The 18,643-nt window shown below is 37.7% G+C and overlaps 2 protein-coding genes across 3 annotated transcripts in view; both read right to left on the reverse strand.

Moving 5' to 3' along the window:
- Window positions 1–18,643, reverse strand: part of emp3a (epithelial membrane protein 3a) — a 127,195-nt gene that overhangs the window by 49,296 nt on the left and 59,256 nt on the right. The gene's annotated exons all lie outside the window — the stretch shown is intronic.
- LOC130088508 (E3 ubiquitin-protein ligase TRIM62) overlaps window positions 1–18,643 on the reverse strand; it is a 38,213-nt gene that overhangs the window by 10,737 nt on the left and 8,833 nt on the right. For both annotated transcript variants that reach the window (XM_056255290.1, XM_056255291.1), the window contains exon 2: window positions 3,115–3,210. In XM_056255290.1, coding sequence (XP_056111265.1) covers window positions 3,115–3,210 — 96 coding nt within the window. The remainder of the gene's footprint in view (window positions 1–3,114; window positions 3,211–18,643) is intronic.

Consider the following 18,643-nt stretch of genomic DNA (forward strand, 5'->3'; position numbering starts at 1 on the left):
GCAAGAGCTCACCAAAATTGGACAGTTGAAGACTGGAAAATTTTTTGCCTGGTCTGATGAGTCTCGATTTCTGTTGAGACATTCAGATGGTAGAGTCAGAATTTGGCGTAAACAGAATGAGAACATGGATCCATCATGCCTTGTTACCACTGTGCAGGCTGGTGGTGGTGGTGTAATGGTGTGGGGGATGTTTTCTTGGCACACTTTAGGCCCCTTAGTGCCAATTGGGCATTGTTTAAATGCCACGGCCTACCTGAGCATTGTTTCTGACCATGTCCATCCCTTTATGGCCACCATGTACCCATCCTCTGATGGCTACTTCCAGCAGGATAATGCACTATGTCACAAAGCTCGAATCATTTCAAATAGGTTTCTTGAACATGACAATGAGTTCACTGTACTAAAATGGCCCCCACAGTCACTAGATCTCAACCCAATAGAGCATCTTTGGGATGTGGTGGAAAGGGAGCTTCGTGCCCTGTGCATCCCACAAATCTCCATCAACTGCAAGATGCTATCCAATCAATATGGGCCAACATTTCTAAAGAATGCTTTCAGCACCTTGTTGAATCAATGCCACGTAAAATTAAGGCAGTTCTGAAGGTGAAAGGGGGTCAAACAGTATTAGTATGGTGTCCCTAATAAGCCTTTAGGTGAGTGTATGTACTTCTAGTGATATGATAAAGTTACTTTACGAGATCAAAGGTCTAACACAGAACTGAATTAGCCAGGTTTTTAAGAGTTAAAAGTTGGCCCACTTTATTACCACTTTATTTTTCTCTACACTGTCTCTAAAGATGTTCTACCTTGGACCGAAGAGCACCCAAACTAAACCCAAAAGGAATTGAGCACGCCATTCATCCTGAATCTAAACAACACTTTATTATCATTTAGAAGCCATGAGCCCACTTTATTTATGGTTTACTCCATAAATCTACTTCTCAAAAGGTTGTGCTGTGACAGCTCTCTTGACACAGCGAATGTAGAATAACCTTTCGTCCTCTTATCTCTACAGGAAAGTCAGGGCTGCAGGAGGCATTTTGCATTGATGGTCCTGAATGTCAATGTCAAGCGTCTGGCTCTTCGTAAGCATCTTAAATCACTGCATCAATGAATCCACACAGGATACCACTGGCTGGTCAATGTTACATCTACATTTTCCTGGGAAAGAACTGAAAGATATTTTCAAGATAAATGTGCAATCTGTAAAATCAATGAGATGAAAACATGGTTTGCTTCCAAAAAATGCAATCACAGGGATACAAATCTGAGTTTAACTCGACTTAAGAGAATAAATATGTTCTTCTGAATTCAACATGTAACAGGGTCTGCAATCCATTGTACCTTCGTAATATAAATCCTGTGAAATAGGATATTCAATTGAAAAAAAATACTTGATTTTTGTGCATTAGGAATAGATTAGACGAGGGGTGTCCAATCCTGCTCCAGGAGGGCCACTGTCCTGCAGAGTTCAGCTCCAATCCCAATTAAACACACCTGAACCAGGTAATCAAGGTCTTCTTAGACCCTCTAGAAACGTCCAGGTATGTGTGTTGAGGCAAGTTGGAGCCAAACTCTGCAGGACAGTGGCCCTCCAGGACCGAGTACGGACATCCCTGGATTAGACTATGAAGAGTAGGTCTATACGACCGGTCAGAGGAGGGCTCAAAGAAAAAAATTAAGAGGGCTTGGCTCATCAGTACTTTCAAACGTGGAGCAAATGTTTATATTTTGATGAAAGATTACAAAAACAAAAAAGGATTCTCTCTGGAATGGTGTGTGTGTAGTGTACACTGATGAATCGCTAACAATATAACCAGGAACTTGTATTAAGAGAGTAAATAGGCTTTATTTTCATTTCTTGTTGACTTCAAGTAAAAAAAAATTTTTTTTTTAAAAGCTAAAAATGTGATTAAATGAATGAGACAGAAATGGTGAACAATAAAAAAAATTGTACTTTAAAAATACTACAAAATACGATTTCTATTTTTAAAGTGTATAACACTTTATTACATAATATATACTTTAAAAATAGAAATCGTATTTTGGGATATAGATATATATATTTATATGCTTTTCCCTTACAGATTCAAATGATTCAAATAATATTTTACCTTTAATTTCAATTTTAGAAATAAATAAATAAATAAAATGTATAGATTAAGAAAATAAAATATTTTTCAAAAAAATAAATAGATAAATAAAATATAGATAAATAAATACATCAAAATAAAGTAGTAAAACACAGACAGATAAAATAAAGATGAATAAATAAAAGAGATAACTAAAATAAAAAATCCATAAATAAAACAAAAACATTATATATATTTCATACCACACACACACACACCAACACACCAGTGTTGCAGACAGTGTTGTATATAATGTAGGCTAAAGATCAACTCTGGAACAATAGGACCGACACCAGAGATCCACAGTGTCACGAAGCTCTTTCTCTGCATTAGTCCCCAATCCCAAACAGACGGATAATTAAAAAAAAAGAGGGCGAAGAAAGCAGGGAGACGAGAAAGTTGCATTATCGACTGTGGAGTCTCTCTCCGTTGATTAAAACAAGGTGTCAAGATTAAAGACCTGTTCAATAAACCAATTTGCTTGTTGGGAATTCAATGTCAACAGAATAGAGAAAGAGAGAGAGAGAGAGAGATGAGCAATGGACAGAGTGAGAGATCTGCCATGAATCTGTAATGGGCAGTATGCGCGGTTTGTCAGCTACATTTCTATTTTTATGCGGCCTGATTCCAGATGTGGTTTGATAGAGTCCCGTCAGAGGTGAAATGTCAATGTGGTGATTTGAATCAAGCTGCCAAATATATGGATGAATATAAATATAAATCACTGTTGGTCCATCAATCTAGAATTGATCCTCGGGCTTAAAACATTTAGTAGTAAACACTTCTATAACTATTGCAAATCATAACGTGAATCTGATCTGAATGACAGCAGCAAACAGCATTCACTTTAATCGTTATGTGGCTTGGGTTGCCCCTTTAATGGACGTCCAAGGGAAAACTGTTCTATGGAGCATCAGGCTAAATCATTTTTTTTTCTCTTCAGAATAATATACACTGATAAAAGGCATGTGCTGAGGTTTACCTTGGTTTCGGTGAGCTGCCTCTGCAGTAGCTGCAAAGCCTCTGTATGACCCTTCTCACTGTCCTGTAGAGTCACCAGCTGCTCCTTCATCTCCCTCTGTAAGAAAACCACAGCGCAACACATGTCATTTATTGCCCATTAATCTGGCAACCTCTAACCCACAGTAATTACTCTGAACCCATCCAAAGCCTTCCTAAGAGAGATACCACAACTCTGATAGCAGTAATTGTGATACTACTGACACTACACACTGGATGATCGCCCAAAATAAAAATCATTGGGACACTCAGACATAAGATTGAAAGTGCACTTTTCTTTGCCACTGGGGTCCTTATCTTCAGTATACAGGACATTACCCGTGTGTTAGAGCTCCATTAAAACCTTAACTATGAGAATGATTTCAATTTGCTTCAACATTGACTTAATATCTCCAACTTCTATGTAGCTTCCTAAATGCTGATATCTGATTTGAAAAAAACTTTTATGACTGAAATAATCTATATTACTATAATTCAATCCTTTCATGCATGGGTTTGATCTAGACTGGAAGTTTCAAATTGTAAGAAAGGTACAGAGAACGGTGGCTTTATAGTTACAGGCAAAAAAAAAGAAAAAGTAAAAGCAGAAATTAATAAATAAACAGTGAGTTTCCAGAGAGGTCTGTGTCAGGGAAAGTGGGTCTCTCTGCTGCAGTGGACGTGGCAGAACTGGGACGACGGGGCCATGTTTGCTCGCCTGGAGGCAGAATAAGAACAGGCAAAATGCACCATGCACCAGAGCTCATCTGATTAATATACATATATTAATATAGAGCTGCACAATTTGGGGAAAAAATATAATTGTAATTTATATATCAATATGGCTATAAAATAATTTGACTGTGTTTAGTGTCCGTTTCATGCAAAACGTGGATAAGCTACAACAGTTAAACATGTCAGCTGTGTGGACACTAGCTCTGGATTGACCATATTAATTTCTTGATTTTAATCAGTAACATGGTTTCTTAAATCTAAAATCTTTTAGTGTGTGCTGTTTTCTGTAGATGCTCAGCATGAACAAAACGTCACTAGCCTGCCATCCAATAATCACAAAAAGCTTTGTGCTTTGTTATTTTTAATATAAAGTAAATTTGTAAATCTGTCGATTTTATTACGAAATTCAAATAATGTCATTTTGGGGCTCTTTAATACGGCGTGACATAACAGGGCCTTTACACAATGAAGTTTAATACGTAAGGTTAGGGATTTGACTCTAATGCTAAAGTGTGAGCAATACTTTATGATAGCCTCAAGAAACACCACTAACTCATGCTCTTCTTGTTCCAGAGGGAAATAAAAACCAATGAGTCCAGGCCACACATTTTATAAACAAGATTATCCTGAAAAACATATTCATCTGACATTCCAGCACCATGTTGTTTTGATAGAGGTGATTCATTGAAAATGAACAATATGACTATGAAATGCTGTTGGAATCCATTTCTCACACTATATTTTAACGACCCAGTTCACTAACATTTAAAAAGTCAATATGTTCGGAAAATACACAATATGTTCGGCAGTTTATCTGACAGCTATTAGACTCAAATACATGCGAGCATTGAAATAGTTCTAAATTATATCCAGGACGAGGAGCAGAGAATACAATTACTTTCTTTATAAAGCTCATTACTTCAGGGAAATGCTGCCTGTGCTCTACAAGTATCTAAATGCCCTTCCCAGCATCCAAACCGCCTGGTTTCAGTATGCATACCTGATAGATGAGAGCAGTCTTTAATGCATCAAGTTAAAGCAACATAACCAGCCGGTGCACTTCAGCAGTAAAACGCAAATGGTTATTGGATCATTATACACCATATATTTTTTATGTGCCATTTACCTTCACCTTTAAAAAGTGTATTCTGAGAACTAACAACTTCTTTAAAAAAAATGTGTCTCTGTAATGTTTCGGCACAGAGCCTGCAACCGAATCACTTTTGCAGCAAATCAAGTTAGCACACACTCAAAATGTCTGAACAAAGGACTGAGTGTGCTGGTTTCAGCTGCATGGAGAGCACAGAGCACTGGAGGTCAGAGGCGGCCCACGTTTATATCAATCTGAGCGGGCGAGAGGAAGTCTGACATGACATTTCCCCAGGATTCAACACAGCAGGGGGAAGAGGTTCATCGAAGGCCGATTGCAAGACAAACTCATTTCACTTTGGCTTGACTCATCTTTCCATTTGAGCTACATATTCAAAAGAAAATGGAAGTGCGTGTGACTATGTCATTTAATTATATACTAACAATTTTTCATTTTCATCACATGCATTTCAGAAAGACACCAATCCAACAACTCTCAATTAATTATATATGAAACAAAGCCAAATATATTTGAAAATCAGAACAAAACGATGTAAATTTACTCAACCTCATGTCGTTCCAGACCTTTATGGCTTGGAGCAAAAACAGGATATGTTCACGATGCTATTTACCATGTAATGAAAGTGAATGGTGACCACTAACCATGGCTGTTTTTGGATGTTCTGTCCCTTTAAGAAAGAATGAATGAACTACTCTTCCCCTCAATCAGATAATGTTATCCACCCTGCAAAAACTCACCACAAACCTAAGTGCAACGCTTGATTTCCATTCCAACCCCGACAGCAACCTCTCTGACTGGCGGATCTTCTGCACTGGAAAATTGGCAAGCAAACAAATACAAAGACTTTTGTGGAAGTATATAACATCTATCTTCTAAAGTTTAGCTGTTATTACAAAGAAACTTTCGCATGAGATTTTGAATTGGGTTTTTGCTTCAGAAACCCTACTGTTGAGCGCCATTCAGCTACATTGTACGTTCTATAAACTTCCTCAAAGGTTCATTAAACCACCACCTGCCTATGAGCTAAAGATACGTTCTAACTGCTGGCACTGATGAGAGTGAAGGAGATAATCAAGGGTGCATAAATAATGAAATGCGGCAGGCGTGCTCAAGATACTTCACGCACCCCTTCAAACCCTGAGAACAAATGCATTCCAAGTAGAGCAGTTTGAAGTCATTATTGATGAACCTCGAGTTAAAAAAAACAAGAAACTTGCACAGAATCACCAAATGGTGAACATCTTTTGATTCCTGAAAAACACCATCTCTCAGAAGACACAAAATGCACTCACTCACACAGCAATTTGATGACATGAGGAAATAGTTTGCCAAATAATCCGACTACAGTACTCATCAGCCCGAAGGGTGCAAGATCAAGGACACTTTGGCCTAACCTTGCACGCGCTGGTGTCATAATTCTGCAAGGCAGCAGGATCCGAAGTAATAAACAGCCTGGGTGCACAAGGCTGGTTCTGTCATCCCTCTTTATGACTCGTGTGTAAATCACATCTGAAGAGGACAGCAAATGTGTCATCTGCACTCCTTCTTTAACAGGGTCCAATCAAACCAACTCAACCACATATAACAAACATGAATCATAAGCATAGTGGCCACATGTGAGTCATTTGGCCATCGCCATGAATAACTTGCAAGGACAAAACATGTCAGTTTGCTAGACATCACTACAAGGTGTTTCTGATGTCAACTCAAGATATCTGAATTAATAAAAAAAACACCCATCACCATGAAATCTTCTACTACTAAAAAGGGTGTTCTTACACAATAGGTCTAGATGTGGTGTAAGTATCCTTGGCTTGCATTGTAACGTGACCACCAAGCGTAATACACGTGGTGTGATTTCTGCTCGATTCGGCAGCATTAGAGTCCCAGACATTCTATTGTTTATCAGTAAATTATTAAGTGTTTCTTAATTTATTCAATTTCATTAAGTCTATAGGAAAGCTACTGTTTAGTATTTACTCATTGCATCCAAAAACCTGCTAATGCAAATACAAACAGCTCCATGATCAACCCCGGTGTTTCAGAGTCCTTCGTCTGAGTCAGTCAAATGGCTTTAAGAACAACAACAAATCAGACTTTCACACCAAATTTACAATTGGCTTTAAGGACGTTTTCAGACCTGTCGACTGTTTGCTTTGTTCCGAAACAGGGAGCCGAACCGCTCCAGAGTTTGTTTTCAATCGAGCCAAGATCACCTTGTTCAGGCGATCTTGGAGCGATTGTTTTGGTGTGGATACGAGCGCAATCTCCGTGTTCATATATGCCTAATCGAACGAACTAAGGGAGAAAACACACCAGGTTCCCGAACTAACGCCAGGTGTGAAAAGACCCAAACCAATGAGCTCAAAAATCAAAGACAATCTTTAGACCATGTTCTATCCAAATAGAGTCTATTCAAACAAAATATAAAGTAGAGAGAGTTAGAACAACTTGTTATATAATGGACGTTATTCACATTTCCAGGGTTCTCAGCAGAAGTCGTCACAGTTGAGCAAACTTCTACGTAATGTATATAGTTTGTGTGTTCACATTTGATCCAATAGCAAAAGATAAAATCTATAATAGTGTTTCTATCTCTTACCAAACGTGGAAAAATAATAATCGAGAGCTCGATTGCAGTGGTCAGAACAAAAAAAGATGCTGAATTTTTTTTTATGTAATGCCAAGGTCACAAAGTATAGTATTACAAATGTACTTTTTTTTTCTTCAAAAAATGTAAATATGTACATAAAAAAAAAACGTCGCTAGATTTATAATGTTAATAAATGTGGAAACGTGTCATCGGTCAATGAAAAGGATCCATAATTATTCTTACGGATGCATTTGAGAGGATTCTGACTCATGACTGAGATACATGAGGAGGCGCTTCATTAAATGATTCTGTTGTTTACTTTGTGCATAACTGCAGTATCACACTGTATAATTTTGCAAACTTAGTTTGTGTTTATTATGCAAGTAGCGGGTGATTCAGCTGCACTTGCCCTCTATGCTGTCCATTATACTGTGGTAATGGTGACATCTCAGGAAAGATCATCCCCGCTGTGCTCACCTGGGGAATAAAATGGTTCAGCAGATAATATGAGTACCCATGAAAGAAGATATGAAAAAAAAAAAAAAGCAATATGTCTGTGCATAAATTGGGCTGCTGAGTAAAGCCAAAGAGATCTTACAGCTTTTCATTCTCTTTTCTACATATGAAAATGCTCAAACTGTGCCACAAATGCTTCAGACTGATTTCTCCCGGTCTCGGCAGAGACTACAGGCTGTGTGAGAGGAGGGAGGGCCTGTACCCTGCAGTCTAAGCACGTCATCTTTGCCACAGCACACTGACACAGCTTGCAGCAGCATGACAATGCAGCTGAGATGCAGATCATTTATAGTGGATCAGATATAGTGGCAAATAGGGCGAAAACTCGGGTCTGGAAAAAAATAAATGTGTCTGCGTGATTTGCATACATTCAACTGGTTTCTCAAAACAGTGTTGAATCTCCAATTGCAAGTACAGGTTGTGTGGTTGCACCTGGTGCTGCTGCCATGAAAAGACTTGCCCCAAATGCTTTTGTGTTATAACGTCAATGCAAAAGCACCAACAAATACAGTCAAGCACAAAGGCAAACTTTGTTTATCACCAAGCAGCAATAGTACAAACCGTTGACGGTACGGTTGGTGTCTATCACTGTCATGACTTACAGCCTGAGAAGGTTTGTGCAACACGTTAGATGCCGATAACAAACAAAGCTACAGCTTACAACTGACAAATCTGACCTTTTTCCTGCTGATCCAGCCCTCCCATTCAGTCCAGTGCATTGAGGAAAATGAATGCCTGCAGGTTTGACGGATGTCAGCTATGTGGATCAAAGAAGTGGCCACCAGGAAAAGTTGGCAGCAAAAGTGGTTTGAATTATTGCTTAGACTCACAAAAACAGTGCAGGAGTTGTTTGCAATGCACAATAATTTGAATAAATCAGTTGAATTGGGACTAAAGCGTAATCGTATAGGAAGTCAGGCAGTGCAGAAGCAATCGGCAAGGTGTCAGTGTCACCTCGATGGAGGCTGCCTCACCGAAAGCGGTTTTAGATCTACCTCATAAATTTCCCTTGCGGGTAAACAAGTTACTCAGAATTGAGTAAACCCTGGGTTTTAAAAAAAATCCTGTCATGATAGTTGAGAATGAGCAGTGTTGAGGAAACCGGCTTCAGCAAAATATGATGCAGGGTAAATGCAAATGAGGGAAGTGGGTTGTATCGAGCAGAGTTTCCTCTAGAGGTTAGAATTTAGGACAAGTCGTGTAAATGATGAATGCAGCGACCGCCTCTTCTACCAGGACATCGAGTTAAAACACGGTGTGTGCAAACTCTCCCCCATCCCTCCGTCTGGACCATGACAAAATGGATATGCAATGGCATTCCAGTATCAAGAAAGGTGGCTCTTCAGAGATTTGCCCTTGCAGGACTGAGACCTGGATTTAAGACTTGGCACATTTTTTAAATCGCTTTGCGAACATTATAGTCTACCCTGCAAACTTCCACCGATGGACTCTTTCAGTAGCTTGCGGCGAAGTTTTCTGCCTGATGCCGGATATTTTAAAACTGGGCAATGTTTAATAAATAAATAAACATTTTTAAAAACTATAATAAATAAAATAAAATATATACAATGTAATTATTAAAATGTGTATTCTATTGTAATTGTAGTAATAATATGTAGATGCCGATGTGTAAAAAAAATACCTACAATTTAGAAAGAATAATAAATAAATAAAATTAACAAAATTACATGTCATTTTCGAAAAAGTATGAATAATTTAAATATGTATATCATTTTTAATAAGTATAAATACATTTCATAAAATAAAAACAATTATATTGTAATTCAATTTGTTTAATTAAATGTAATAATGTAGTAGATGCCCAGTGTATAATAAATCAATATTTTTTTAAGTAGAATAAATGTAAAATGTATGTTTTATGAAATAATATATGTCTACATTATTAAAAATGATTAAATTATTATTTAAGAAATATTATCAAGTCACTAAAATACTATGCAATGCAAAATATAAAACATTTTGAGGTTGAGGACATTTTGAAGCAGTCATTTCTGCAAAAGGATTACCGACCAAGTATTGAGTGCGTAACTGAACATAATTATTTGAAGGTTGACTTTTTTTGTATTAAAAACACTTATTTTATTGGTCGGATGAAATATGCTAATTTTTTTAGATAGGAATTTTGGGTTTTCATGAGCTGTATGCCAAAATCATCAGTATTAAAACAATAAAAGACCTGAAATATTTCAGTTGGTGTGCAATGAATCTAAAATATATGAAAGTTTAATTTTTATCATTACATTATGGAAAATAATGAACTTTATCACAATATGCTCATTTTTTGAGAAGGACCTGTATAGTGATATATACCATTACCAAAAAAAAAAAAAAAAGCCACCCCACCTGCATTCATCCATCAATAAAAAAGTACTGAATATGGTATGAGGGGAGTCCTGTTGATTTGCCACATTAGGCAGAATCCTGGGTTTTGGCAGGCACTGCGTGTATTGCCTGCTGCTTCTGCTGAAAGCTGCCAAAAGGACTTGTTGAAGCCACGAAGGCCTTTAAGAGCGAGAAAAAGACAGAGCTCCAAGCGGTTTGAACTTGCTGTGCAGGGAACATGGAATAAAACAGAAATTTAGGCAGAACTGACACAACACTTAGGCACTTCATTCAAAAGCAATAGGGGTTTGGAACAACCCACATGTCGCCTTGCATGGTGTACTGTCAAACTACACAGACAGTATTCAAGCCATCTACATTAGATACCATCTATATTATATCATTCATCTAGAGTAGTTTGCTCAAACATGCCCTCTCTTCAACAGATGTATCCCAGCACTCCACTGGGACAGGGAGAGGCTTCCTTCACTGTTGGCAGGAACTGAAGTATAGAGAAAGGGAGGTCGCCTGATGAGATGTAGTGAGCTGGAAAACACTGGCTGAGGAGGACGTAAACTGTCCACAAGACTGTTTAGTAGCATTACTTTAGAAAAAGACGACACCTCTGGTTTATTCATTTTGGCTCAGACTGATGGTACTTTAGCCAAAATACATTAAGCTTTTTTTTCAGCCCAATTGTCTCCCCAGTAACTGTGAAAAGAGAATTTGTTTTAAAGCAACACGAGCCTGCATGAAACTGCGACTAAAAATATATTTTACTGGGGAGATTATGGCAAAGCCCAATATATAACCATGTCGTCTTAAAAAAAAAGCTTCTTAGGATTAAATAAAACCTCTGATACTCGGCGTGTTGCTTATTTAAAAAGCAGCAATGCTATTATATATATATATATAAATATGAAAAAACACAAATGGTGAAAGACTTATGTCTTTAATGAGACCATGAACTAAGCATCCCATCAAGTAGGTCTATTGCAAATGATGTAATCGCATGAAATGTTACAATTAAAAAAAACGGACTTACAGTCATTGATTATTAGTGGAAAATTGTATATATATTTTAAGTTTATTGCATAACATTCAAATGTGTTGTAAAGACACTGACTATTTTGCAACTTGCAATGCTTCGTGGGATTGGGCACTGCAAGTCATTTCCATGGAAACAGCAGCCTCTCTGATTGGAGGATTTCTCTTCAGGATTGGCTAGTGTACTTCCAGGAATTGACTAGCACACGATTGATTTTTTTAATAAATTTGAAAACACACTGACTTTATGGCATGTATGAATTTAGTACCGTCATCAATATTCTTAAGGATAGTGCATTGGTGACTCATTTCTGAAACATGTAATAAGAAAACATTTTGCCCATTGTTGTCAACACAAAAATAAATTCAGTTTAGGAGAAAGTGTGTGGGATTTATACTTCAAGAACCTTACTATTGCACTCGACAACCACTTTGACCATCTTAAATCTAACTTTTCGCATTTAGAAAGTATTAACACATGGCCACAAGTAGAACCAAACCAATTAAACGTTTAAACCCAATCTTGATTCAACAATCTTAAATGGCGTCCGTTTCCAAGTGTCCTCTTCCAGCTCCCAGCAGAGTCATCTCATTCTGGTCCTACAGCGGACAAAGCGACAACTGTTTGCCAATAAATGGCTTTAGGCAGTGGATGTCAAAGGCGGTTGAACAGAGCTGAACACAGCACTCAAACAAACATCAAAATGGACGAGCAGCTTCCGTTTACTGAGCTGCTGACAGACTCTAATGTGTCCAATGAGCCTTGCAGCGGTCACAAACAGCTCCATCTAAGGCTGCTCGCAGAATGAAGAAAAACCCTAAATTGGTTCTTCAAGGTGAACCATGTAATTTCTCCAGTAGCGCACCAAACAAAATGACATCCTTCACCCTTAAGGACAGTTATTAACGTCATGCATCATGGATTAACATCACGCTGTGTTGAAATCAAAACAGCCTTTGAAATGTTTTAGCTGTGATTCCATTTCCCAGTAGGGAACTTGCGTCAACACCAGAATTGCGCTAACAGCACGGGTGGGGGGGATATTGTACGGTATATAATTTGCAGGCATCTGGTAGCCGCTATCAACATGTCGGCTTAAGAGTATATTTGAGAACTTTAAGAGTTTATCAATAATTGCTTTCTACTGAACTTCTATCAAGAGTCCAACCCCTGAACATGAGCATGAAGAAAGCAACAAAATCAGTTTGTAAAATGAGAAAAGGTTCTCAAATGCTGTAAACGTTTGCAAAAAGCGCAAGGTGCAATCCAACCCTTTTCGTCCTACTAAGGTCATGCTTATTGAATGGTGGGACATTTCTCTAGACGAGTCTCAGCGGTGGACTTTCAGCTATTAAACAGATCACCTCAATCTGAAGTTGAAAATAGGCTCGGGCTCCTCATGGACCAAATGGATGCCAAAGCACAGTGCGGAGCGATGAAGGGGGCAGCTGGGGCACAGATGAAACGCACAGAGCCTGTAGCTCGCCGCAGGCGGTCTGGCATGATTTCCCTGTGGCAAGAACACTTCACCCAACCCAAACAGCGAAGTAAAAGGTCCTTTACTGAGGGCAACACACATCGCTTCATTCCAGTACCCATCTGCCAGGCAGGGTCGTGGTAAAGATGTGCAAACATATGTCTGCACAGAGATGCTCTGATGTACAGTGCTAATGAACGTCCATCACCAGGCCATCTAATTGAGTCCTTTGGAGCTAATCACGGGCAGGAATTAGAGGAGATTACATCCGAGTCTAGCGCTGGCCTCAGAACAATGGTCAGTAATCTCTGCTAATTCTCAAACCCAATCAGGGGTGAGGAGCTCTACAGATCCGGGTTTAGGAGAGGGCCTGCGTCTGTCTGTCATGACCAACAGCCAAAGCTCGATGTGCAGGAAAAACATGCATTAAGAACACTGGGTATAGACACTAAAAACGGCTCAATATATAATGACAAAAAAGCGGATACATATTCATACACAAAAGAAAAAGAAGTGTTTATGAAGTAAGTATATAATTTACAACCATTATAGCAAATTAAACACCTAAAAACTTAGATGAAAATGAAAAGAGAAAATGAAGAGGATAAATATTAAATTAAAAAAACACCTTTTGAGAATAGGTTTTATGTTAAAATGTGGTTCGAAAAGAAAAAAAGAGTTTACAGGAAAAGTGAAAACCTGAACTATAGGTAATAATAATAAATTATAATAATAATAAAATCTAAGGAACAGACTGCACAAGCATCAGGCTGTATTCTAGTTAAAGGGCACTTGTTTAATTAGCAGCTAAAATGCTTATTCACTATTGTGCAAAGACAGTACATTTCTTATGCTGGCAGATCTTGTGCCGTTAATGTCCCCCATGACATTTTTTTACATTAAGAGATAACATTAATTCTGATAACCCTACAAAAAGATTAATATGGGGAAAGTGTGTTCTTATCTCAGCTGAACTAGTGGCAGGTCGTAATGGTTTTCGTAAGCACCTGTCCTCGTGAACCAATCCCATATCTGAGGATCAGCATAAGAACGTGTTTAAAGACTTCAAAAGGTAGAGGTTTAGTAGACCACTTTCACATCCTCCCTCAGATGACATACAAATCCACTTCGTTCAGGAAGCGTAAGAAGGGAATCTCCAAACAATCCAATTCCACTGCAAACAAAGAAATTTCCTGAGCTGCTAAACCATGTGACGGTTACAGTGAACGTGAAGGTCAAATAAAAGCATGCACTTGAGTCTAAACATTCAATCATTTATAAATCTAATTTGCACAGAAATATGCAGTCATTTAAAGGGATACTTCACCTCTAGAAAGATGAATGTGTTTTTAAAATGGGTCATTTATGTAGAAGAAATGTGAAATTATTTTTGAATTTGGAGCTTTCTAGGCTGAGAAAAGCCAGAAAATGTACTTTTGGCTTATGTGGATGAAAGACAACAACTCCCACAATGCACTTGCTTCGCTGCCCTAGGAGGCCACGCCTACCGGTAACAGAGCGCAGTAGTTAAACAACAAGTCTAGGCTACTAGTGAGTCTCCGTGATGAGTCTGCCCGGGATTTCGAGATCGCCCAAAATGTCCGGGATTCGGCTTTTGCGTTCTACAGTCGCCATTCATCATGTTTACTGTGGCGAGTAGGACGAGGCCGAGGGCGTGATTACTGATGAGCGACACCTGTGAGACGCACCGGTCTTGTATCTCTTACGGAGGAGCGGGATTTTTCTTAGCAATGTTAAAACGCACATCAACCGATCACTTGTTTAGCGTTCATGTAAACACTACATTCAGATTCACCAATCGGAATGAATTCAGTTAGATTGAAACAAAAGGTGTGCATGTAAACAAAGAATGGCGACTGCAGAAAGCAAAAGCTGAATCCCGGACATTTTGTACGATCTCGACGGCCGGACATGTCCGGGAAAAAGAGGATGAATGGTAACCCCTACTACTCCGCTTTCTCCTACTAAGTTACTCAGCTTTCTCCAAAGAACAAAAGCCTGCTAGCTTAGCTTCCAAAAAAGATGGTTGACACTATGTGTACATTCTGTGAGTGAGATCCCACCCTCTATGGGTGGGTTGAAAACATGCGAGACAGTTCCTACTACTGACTGTAGTCTTTAGCCTCTGGCCAAAAAATCCTCCGATTTTTTCATCGAAGGATTTTTTTTCAGACAAAAAATACATAAATCTCTCGTCTCAGGGGGATATGAGGGTGGAAAGCACGATAATTTGAAAATACTACAGGTTTTCTACTAATACAAAGCTCAATGCTAAATCCTGAAGTATCCCTTTAAGATGGTGCAATGCAGAAAGAAGGTAAAGCTACTGTAGTATGGGAGTATCTTAAAAAAATGTGTTTCTAAAAGAAACTGATACCATTCATAAAACACATTAGTAGTAAAAAAGATCAATATCCATCCAATCATTTTACGAGTAAAGTAAATGGTAAAAGTCAAATATTAGCTAAAGGGAATTATTCATCCTTATGTCACATCATTCCTATATTATGGGTTTGGAATGATATGAGGAATTATCAGAATGTTATTTTTTAGGTGACGTTTTACTTCAATAGAGGCCCATTGTGTTTATATCCAATAATACAGGCAAAGATGTAACTAACCCCAGCTTGTTCTCTGTTCAAGGTTGCATCAGGTCACAATCTCTCCTACTGTCGTCATGCAAAGCAGCCAGCGTGAGAGAATGTTATGCTGTATGCTTTGTCACTGTGTATTAGCCTTCCGACAAACATGTAAAGCCTGTAATGTGTCTAATGCAACATGACCGTTCTGCCGTTCGCTATGGCTGTGATTCTGTGTGAAGACTGTGAGTGTGACAACTCCTCACCGACCACCCGCTGCCTTTTCATTTGTTAGCATTCCTGAGGGAGAATAAATCACTTGGTAAAAATCTCAGAAGCAACTAAAAAAATCTTTTACCAACTAAAAAAGCTGGTATTTCTCAAAAGGAAGTTGTGAGATGCCGTTGAAGGAGAGAGAAAATTGTGATGAAACAGTTCAAAGAGAAAAAGAGCAAAGGTATCGAGGTTGATCACAGGTTATCTTAAAACTGCATGACAGCAAGGGGCAAAAAAAACATCAAAAACGGATGATATAGCTAGAATTTGTTTGTTTTTTTACAGTATATTTTTCAGACGTTTGGTGAAGAACGTTAAACATCTCGATATTTAAGTGTCATTCAAATATAACTTAAAATGAACAGCCATTGCTTTCAAACTTATACAAAATGTTTAATGCAAGAAGTACAAATTTTGTTTAAAGTAGTCATGTTTTCCACACTGATTTCCACCAAATGAACACAAGATTTTATATTTAAAATCTACTTATATGCACCAATATTACGAACCTTAATATTGACCAACATAGACTATAGCCCATATAATGACAACAAAATGATGGTGAATGTTCAATATATGATCTAGCCCTTCCGGCACTCAACTTAGGTATGACAACGATGTGAGTTTTGGCCTCTTTTATGGACAGGCATATGAATTGTCCAGATTATCTGAAAATCCCAAATTCAGTGCCTGTTGACAGCATATAGTTTTGATCACAAACTAACTGCGTGATGTTTCAAGCTGATTTCCATAAGATGACTCACTATTACTCCTTTTAGATTCATTTGCTTGCTAGCACCACGCACACACCTACAAAACACACATTGTATCAAGTAAAAAGGGCCTCAGGGTTATAGAAGACAAAGAACAAACAGACCTGCCATCGGCATCTCAAATTAACCCACCCCCAACAGACTCTCCAGGGTTCACTTATTAGGGCCTCAGCAACAAGTAAAAGCCATTTTTGTAAGACAGTCAGCTCCCTTACAACAGTTTCAACCCACACATCTTCAAAGCTGAGATCCAAATTAAAGACTCCTCCAGTCCGTTGCAGAAAAAAGAAAATGAAGCATTCAAAAAGCTATTCTTTAGTTTAGGGGCACATATGACAAAGGACTACTCATATTAAAAATATTTACTTAAAAAAAATAAAATTTAAGCGGGTGGCAAGCATCATCAAATTTGACAAAATATTTCAAAACACAAAAAATTTGTCTTAATGTGGAAAACTCCAGAGTTGTGCATGGAAATTCAAATACTGTATGATTAATTATCTCAAATTTTTCAATTCATGTTGAGACCAACTACAGTATAATAATATATAGCTATATATCTGCATGATGTCTGCATGAGGATAACAGGAAGAGACATGGTTATGTGACATAACAACAGTGTTTCCTACAGAATACTGTTTTTGGAGGAAATAGCGGAGCAGGAAACACGGCATTACCATCATCCGCAAAGCAATGTTTTGTATAGAGCAACGAATTTAATCCAATATAGCCTCACCTCAAACGGATAATTAAGAAGACTTAACAGCAAAAATAACAATTATTTTGCACTGAAGTATTTATGCAATTTAGAATTTATGCCAATTACCTTCATACGTTTTGAATTCACCAAATCAATGTACAGGGACACATTATTGATCAAAATTGACAGTAAAGACATTTATAATGCTACAAAAGTTTTCTACTCCAAAAAAAAATGCTGTTCTTTTGAACTTTCTATTCATCAGAGAATCATGAAAAAAATATGTTTTTTACACAACTGCTTTCACCAGTGATAAGAAATGAAGAGTTTGGTTCCAAAACGCGATAAACGCCATTTAAAAAAAAAAATAGTTACTGCAAAAATATTGTATCTGGTTGGTATTGAAAAGTCAATGTTTAATTTTAAGTAAAATGCGATATCCGCCGTTTTATTCTGTCATGTTTTCTCCCTTTCTTTCCAAACCGCGACAAACGCCAGTCTCCCTTCTCTGCAGAATGCGATATATCCGCTCTCAACCAATCACAACGCACCATTCCACGCAATGTAAACAGTAACGGCAGCGCCTTAAATACACCCAGCTTCCTAGTTTTTCTTATCTATTTTGTACTTTTCGATCAACAAACAAACAAAAAAATGAATAATTTTGACGGCATTGATGAACCGGTGGTTGTTTCTGCGGTGGGTAAGAAACGTAAGGCATCGAAATCGAATCATTTACGTGAGGAGATTAAGAAGATGAGGCACTCGGGAGGAGGAAAAATGTTTTCAATCTTCTTTACAGTTCTTAATAAAAATATTATACTAATAAACTTACGTTGTTGTGTATTTTCAACAGTTTCAATATGAAAAAAAAAAAACTTTTATATTGATTCAATGGATTAATTGCATTTTGAATTTTTAAAAAAAATGGATTTTGGGGGAAAAAAATAATCCGTTTTTATAATAAATCTTTAAAAAAAAAATCAAAACCTGGATTTTTTTTTTTTTTTGTTATGACCTACAAATTCTATGTGAACGTTTGAAACAGAAAATAGTGGTTTTCATCTTTCCACTTTCTTGGTAAAGAAAAAACATTTTTACTCAAATTAATCTAAATGGATTTATTGCGTTTTGGAACCAAACTCTTCAAAATGTTTCTTGAGCATAAAATCTGTATATTAGAATGATTTCTGAAGGATCATGTGACACTGAAGACTGGAGTACTGATGCTGAAAATTAATAATATTTCACTGTCATTTACTGTTTTTACCAACCCCAAACTTTGAGGCAGTAGTGTCAGAAATACACTACCGATTAAATCGAAACATTTGCAAAGGTCA

This window comes from Rhinichthys klamathensis, unplaced genomic scaffold, assembly GCF_029890125.1.
Source record: "Rhinichthys klamathensis goyatoka isolate OS25496 unplaced genomic scaffold, OSU_Roscu_1.1 h1tg000120l_1, whole genome shotgun sequence".
Lineage (NCBI taxonomy): Eukaryota > Metazoa > Chordata > Actinopteri > Cypriniformes > Leuciscidae > Rhinichthys > Rhinichthys klamathensis.